The 7,074-nt window shown below is 37.2% G+C and overlaps 1 protein-coding gene across 1 annotated transcript in view; it reads left to right on the top strand.

Annotated features, from left to right (window-relative positions):
- Window positions 1–7,074, top strand: part of LOC107690156 (SMC5-SMC6 complex localization factor protein 2-like) — a 29,508-nt gene that overhangs the window by 5,845 nt on the left and 16,589 nt on the right. Inside the window, exons 9-21 of the mRNA XM_016488397.1 lie at window positions 778–888; window positions 1,148–1,315; window positions 1,676–1,778; window positions 2,321–2,408; window positions 2,492–2,633; window positions 2,785–2,884; window positions 3,026–3,202; window positions 3,449–3,543; window positions 3,653–3,740; window positions 4,300–4,407; window positions 4,532–4,609; window positions 5,563–5,649; window positions 5,744–5,812. Coding sequence (XP_016343883.1) covers window positions 778–888; window positions 1,148–1,315; window positions 1,676–1,778; window positions 2,321–2,408; window positions 2,492–2,633; window positions 2,785–2,884; window positions 3,026–3,202; window positions 3,449–3,543; window positions 3,653–3,740; window positions 4,300–4,407; window positions 4,532–4,609; window positions 5,563–5,649; window positions 5,744–5,812 — 1,414 coding nt within the window. The remainder of the gene's footprint in view (window positions 1–777; window positions 889–1,147; window positions 1,316–1,675; window positions 1,779–2,320; window positions 2,409–2,491; window positions 2,634–2,784; window positions 2,885–3,025; window positions 3,203–3,448; window positions 3,544–3,652; window positions 3,741–4,299; window positions 4,408–4,531; window positions 4,610–5,562; window positions 5,650–5,743; window positions 5,813–7,074) is intronic.

Genomic DNA, 7,074 nt, shown 5'->3' on the forward strand with positions numbered 1-7,074 from the left:
ATTTTAGGGGGGTGTGGCAGAGTCTTAACTTTGATAAAGAATATCTCTTTGGTTTTGAGACTTTAGTCTTGCAACTTCAGGGATCTTATCTATGCACAATCAGCTTGTAACACTCCAAAGAGAAAGGAAAACTTGAAATCGCATCATATGACCCCTTTAAATCAGCCTTTATATTGCTTACATTTAGGATTATTGACTTTTTGTAAGTATTAGCTGTATAGACTACAGACATGAATGAGAACTCAAATTGTGTTTTGAGGAAAGGTCTACTGATACTTTTCTAAGGTATCAAACTAATAATTTTTGCCTGACAGACAATAAAATTGCAGAAAAATGTCAGTAATTAGGTCATACATAAGGTGGACTCTTTTGACTTCAAACAGTAAGCAACTTGCCAGACATACTAGAACAGTGGTTCTCAACCTTTTGGATTCCAAGGCCCTCCTGTGTCTGTGACAATATTTGAAGGCCAATATTCGGAGCTCTGGTTGAGAATTGCTGACCTAGAACCAATAGTAATGTGCTGAAAACCACCAGCTGCAATACTTGTTTACTTCAGAAAATTTAAAATTGTAGTCCTAATTCACCCTGACAGTAACATTTTGGGTGTGTAAAATTGACAGATTGTTGTTTATTCCGACTGTCAGTTTCACAGACCTTTGATTATGCCATGGCAGAATTTGTTGAGACAGATTATGCTGCATTTAGCCTGCAGTCTCACCCTGATAAATGTCTAATAATTACTTGACACACTTTGTTTTTCATTTGACTACACAGGTCAAAAGAGTTGGAGAGACAGTTACTTGAGTCATGTGAAGAGGATCTGCTGAATCTAGATGAGAATGAGAACAGTGAAAGTAAAGTGGAAGACATCTCACTTGAGCAAAGGTATTTTGTCCATACTGGCTTAATAGCTGGCTTCATTCTCATCATTTGTTTTTTTTTTTAAATCCAAACTATATTGAAGCCTTTCGGTGTTTTAAAGCAGATTATGGCAGTCAATTTAAATAAAAGTGTTTTGAGTTTGAATATATGTGCATAAATGTAGTTTGAATATATATGCTACTTTGTCTTATGTAGAATTTTGACAGTCTCATGAAAATGTATCATTAATCTGAAAAAAAAAAATGGTTTACTTTTTTTTTAGGGAAATTTTGCAAAGGTTCTCTGTCGCCTCATATGCCATCAGGGACATCCACCCAGGAGAGGAAGTATTCCTGCCTGCTAGGTTTGGTCGACTCTTCAACCACCAGACGCTGGACCTGAGGAAGATTACTGTGACTCCACATAACAAATCACAACAAATCCTCTTTCAGTAAGACTGCCAACATAAGTCATTTTTAGTTTTCTCTAAACTTCAGTTTTTGCTTATGGTAAAAGGTGTTTAAATATTATGTAGTGTCAAAATGTGCTAATTTTTTAAAAGTGGGAAAGAAACAAACAAATTGATTTAATCCTTCCATTTTAGTAATAGATGATACCTGTCTGATGACACCTTGAACCCAATATCAAATGTAGTATCACAGCAAGTTCACTTCTCAAAGAATGAGTAAAATAGGAGATGCATCCGTGATTATTTCTGTTATGTTCATTTGCAATTGGGCTTGGTGTTTTTTGTTATTAATATACTTTATTACACTTTGCAATATGAGCGTTTTGTTTTTGTCCTCTATAGGTCCCGTACTGAGCATGTGCTGTCTCTGATCAGTGCTGGCTTGTTGAGGAAAGCCTACTTTTCTTTCCCTTGTCAGCCTGAGGTTACACGCTGGCTTTTCCAGGTAAAACCACCCTCTTTCCTCATATTTTCTGTCCTGCAAAACACTGTGTGCTTAACACATGGATGTACTTTACAGTGGGCCAAAAAATATGGACAATTAATCTACACTTAAAAATATATGAATGCTACATGGTTTGAGATTTTGTTATCTAATGCAGTGCTCTTTTTGGGGCCACTGTATGTGTAATCTCATGTTGATCTCATCTGTTGATCAGTTTTTATGAGTTGTATTAAGTAATATATGCATTTTTAGCATTTCTTTTGTATTATATGGTTGTATTGAAGTTTTAGGTTCACTGTTCCTATGATATTTGTTTGACTCGTTGCGTTTTGTTCACACCATCTTATATTCTCTCATGGGAAACCTGTATACCCTTGGGACATTTATGTTTAAACCTGTCAAAACTTATACACTACAGTTGGATTATTTTTATGAGAGCTTATGCTTTTAGTACCCCAACATGCATACAACTTTGCAGACTCAACTAATATGGTCCAATAGCCAAAATGTATGTACAGCTAATAACTATAATGCTTTTTCAGATGATGTCAGTTTACCCAAACCCAATTATTTCCTCACACATCATGCAGTCCTTGCAAACCATTGCTCTGTCTGCTGCTCAACACATAGGTATGCTTGAAAGACCTCATAATGGCCAAATATGCTGTTCCTGTACAACCGATAAAGCACTAAAATTGACTGTTGTGTTATAGTTGAACACCAGAGCCAAAGTTTTAAAGTGTGGGTACCCTCTGTACGGGACATCACCCTGGTTTTCCTGAACATGGGGGCATCATTCATCAGTCTGTTCCCTCTTGAGGCTCTGCAACCCCCTTTTACTGAGGGAGACCTTTTGTGAGTTTTTTACCTCTTAGTCTGCAGCATTATACTTCTGTACTAGTCATATGTTTTTGTCATTCAGCATATTTGACCTAAGCCATGATTATACCAACAGCTTCAAAAAAATGCTAAGTTGGTATTTTAATGCATATGTATGTGTTGGCAGAGAGAGCTTTCAGCCAGAAGAAACCAGCCAAGACCGAGTGATATCTGACATGAAAGACAATGGCACATTACCAATACATAATTTGGAGAGTGTTCTCAAGGTAAGCTGAGTATTTTAAGAATGTGTTTGTCATGTATTGAGTAGTAGGGAATTTTTCATTTGTTTAACGATAATTTAGCTTTAAACGCAATAGTAAGTGTCAGTCTAATTTACGCCTGTATTTTTGTCTTCATTTGTTCAGTACCTCTCCCTGTGTACTGCATTGTGTCCAAGAGCGTACACTGATGAGGAGCTGCTCTTGCTTCTGTCGGTGGTGTGTAGAATTGGACTGGAGACTCATTTTCAGCTGCTGCCAACTGGACACTTAAGCATCCTGCTCCAGAATCTGCTTAAAAATATCACACACTGGGATGTACAGGTCAGAAAGAGTGTGTTTAATATTCATATTGCCCAAAAATGAACATTCTGTCATCATTTACTTGCTCTCATGCCATTCCAAACAATTATCAGTATCAGTGTTTTTATACAATGAAAAATAAGTGCATTCGTCTTTTGTGCTCCACAGTTAAAACAAAATGATTTTTATTTTTAGGTGGACTACCCGTTAAGTATTAGTTTATCATCTTCTCACATTTAACACAGATTTCCCTTTTTTTCTGTGTAGATATCTAAAGCTTGTCAGACCCTGACTGATTTGTCAGAAGATCATCACAACCTCAGGAGACTCATTTATCTTCTTCCAGATAGCAGTTGTGGAAAGTAAGTGAAAACCTGTAATGTAATATAAATATTTATTGTACTACATTTTTTTTTTTTTTTTTACTTTTAAGTGCCTTCTGTAATTGTTCATCTGCTATTTCTTTAACAGGCAATTAAAACGACACCTGAGTGTATCTATCATCTCAAAGCTTTTGAATCACACCTGCACTTATAAGCCCTCAGGGACAGAGTTTAAGGTGAGAATAATCCATAGAATATTAGCGGCTTCCCTTTCATGGGAACTTCGAACTGCGTCCCCTAGGGGTCGCTATGGGGAACGCCTCGTCGTGACCCGTGTCTGAAGCATACATTGAAAAAACACCAACTCGTTGGCCGGCGACAGCCATGACGTCACTACCGGTGCGACTATATGCTTGAAAAACTTTAAATCCAAATACTATGGTAAGTGCACACGTTAAGCTTTGTGCACTTTTCTACAAATCCACATAAGTGGTAAGTGCGCATGTTATGCTTTGCGCACTTTCTAAAATCCACATAGCTGGTAAGTGTGCACGTTATGCTTTGCCCACTTTCTAAAATCCACATACTCAGGGAACCATGGTTACATAAGTAACCTGAGACGTTTTCAATGTTTAGACAGTTTAGCACTATAGATGCTTTAAGGGTTTTGATGAGTGCCATTATGCAGGTGTATCATCCACAGACTACACTTGGCTGGCCAAGCTTTTGTCAAACTACTTTCATTTTTGAAGATATGCACAAAATTAATCTTTGTTTCTATGACTATTTTTCCAGCTGTCTGAACTGACACCTTTCCTACATCAAATGCGTCCCTCGTCCCTACTGAAAGGCCTCAGGTCTGCAAGGAGAGCAGAAGATTGTGATGCCAATCTAGACCAACAAGTAAGCAAAAAGTCGTCTGAGGGCTGAGAGCTATTGGATCATTACTTTTTTAATATCCAAGAGTGATACAGTAAAACCACTTGTTTGAGTTTAATAAGCTGATAAATGATCTTCTTTCATACAGGCATATTACCTCTGCTACAGCCTTTTGACTTTGACAAATGAAGCCTCCAATTTTGAGTTTTTACCTTCAGCTCAGAGAGTAAGTGTTCAATTTCTGTTTTTATATTATTGTATAATAAGGGAGGAAATCTTCACAATTTGATTACATTCCAATTCCAAAACTGTTCTCAATGTATCTTAATTGTCAGTGTTATGTGTTTTTTATGTTTGGTCCAACATATGCTTTTTCATCCAGCAGAATTATTGATGATGGACTTAGAAATTAGAATTTTGTGAGTCGATTCAGAAGAATCGAGATGCTCTGTGAATACATTTAGATATAAAGGAGCAGTGTTAATGAATCAGTCACATAAAGACCCTGTCACGCTCACCCTCGGGGATCAATTATGAACATAACTAATTTTACTCTTTAGAAAGCAGTACTTGTGTGAATTGAAGCGAGGGATGATTTTACTGACTAGAAGCATGTTGACTGATTTTTTTTTTAATGAGAGGAACCATAATTTTAACAAAACAGTCACTGTTACTAATTAGGTTTACATTTTTTTTAAATTAAAGTATAGTAAAAATTTTTTAAATAATATCAACTACATGAACACAAGGAATAATGATATATTATAATTTTTGTTTTTAAATGCACTAAAATTATTAAGTAAGTTATGGTCATTATGGCAAAATAAACCCAACAAGACTTGTCAGGTCTTGTATCATCCCAAAGGGGCTTATTTCGTGATAAAGACTGACGGACTGTCCATTATCTTACAACTGCTTGCCAAACAATTAATATATAATAAACAAATCTTTGAATCGATTTTTGAATCAAACTTACCCATTTCTAATGTTGTTTTTGCTGTGTTAAATCCCAAGTGCACAACAAAAGCTTACTGCGACAGGTCTTAATTTATTCCCTCAATATTGTATGAATAAAGTAAGGCACATCTGACTGTGCCTTAGTCTTTGTCTTGTCAGTATTGTTTTATATCACAATTGTATTACTTAATTAGACTAACTTGAGCCCTCTTTCACTGCCAGAAGGATCTGCAGAGTCTTTCTTCTCAGCTGGAGAAGCACATTAAGTGTGACATAAGGGAGAGTGAGAAAATGCTGTATAGGAGCAAGGTGAATAGCAGCTTCATTCTGTTCTCTGAGAATTCCTTTATATCAAAAGAGATCCAGATTTTTATTGACAGTGTGATTGGCTTTTTTTCTGTAGGTGAAAGACTTTGTGGCAAGGATATACACCAAGTGGCAGGCGCTTCTAACACGAACAAGGCCTCAGGAGGTAATGTGAAAGAATACAGTCAACTGAAGAATACAAGAATACTGTTAACTGATGCTGATAAAAGCTGTTGTGTGGCTGTGAAGGCCACATTTTGTATACAAGTGTTTTCGCAATTTAAGCAGAATGAATCCATGTCATAACTAGAGCCCGACCGATATGGGTTTTTTGGGTGCCAATACCGATACCAATAATAGGGAGTAAAAAAAGGCAGATATCGATATAATGGTCGATATTCTTTGTGTATATTATATTACAGTACCAGTCAAAAGTTTGGACACTTTCCCATTCGTGTGTCCAAACTTTTGACTGGTATATAAAATACAGTATATACATAAACAGAATATATATACATAAACACATTTTTTGCAATGATCACTGAAATGTGGTGATCAAACACTTATAATGGCGTGACAAAGATATGCAATGTAGGAAGGGCATTTAACAATTTAACAATAAACTTTATTATCCAAAATGAGTCTGACATCAGTGCACTGAACAGTAAAGTTGAAGTTTATGCAACTTAATTTCAATTCAATTCCATTCAACTTTATTTAATTGAAGTTTATTTCACTTCTGGACATTCATTCACGGATTTGTGCTAATGTCTTCACACACAGATGAAACTTACTAGAGAAGTGTGACATAATATACCTCTGTAAATAAATAAAATTTAAATTCACCTCTCGCGCACTTTAATGCCCTTTGAATGTAACGTGTACGTTCCCTTGGAACTAGAATCATGGCGGAATATCATGTGAAGTCCACTTCGCAGGGCACTTACTGTTGAATAAGACAATGCTTGAATGCTTGAACAAGAGACCTCCTTACTGAAGTAAAAGTGTTGGCTGGTGTCACTATCTCGCGAACGCGGCGGTGTCCCTTCATCTCGAGGAGCCCTCTCGAACGCCACACTCCGTGCGTCGATAGCCCCCCGGGATTGCCAGATCGGTCGGCGCCCGACCGTGAATTTAACCGCCCGTAACTCCCGGACCCCGGGGGTTATTGACATGGGGGTGGTCTCATTCGAAAGGGGGCCTCGAGACGTTTCAGTGGTATTCCATACACTTAAAGGGATAGTTCACCCAAAAATGAAAATGTGATGTTTATCATCCAAGATGTAGGTGACATTATTTGGAACCTCAGTTGAACAAAAACAGTGGCGATCTGACAAAAACAAAACGGTCTCAGTGACGTGTGCTCTGCATTTATCCCATCCAAAGTGCACACACACAGCAGTGAACACACACACACCGTGAACACAC

The sequence above is a fragment of the Sinocyclocheilus anshuiensis genome, unplaced genomic scaffold (assembly GCF_001515605.1).
Source record: "Sinocyclocheilus anshuiensis isolate Anshui unplaced genomic scaffold, SAMN03320099.WGS_v1.1 scaffold1581, whole genome shotgun sequence".
NCBI lineage: Eukaryota > Metazoa > Chordata > Actinopteri > Cypriniformes > Cyprinidae > Sinocyclocheilus > Sinocyclocheilus anshuiensis.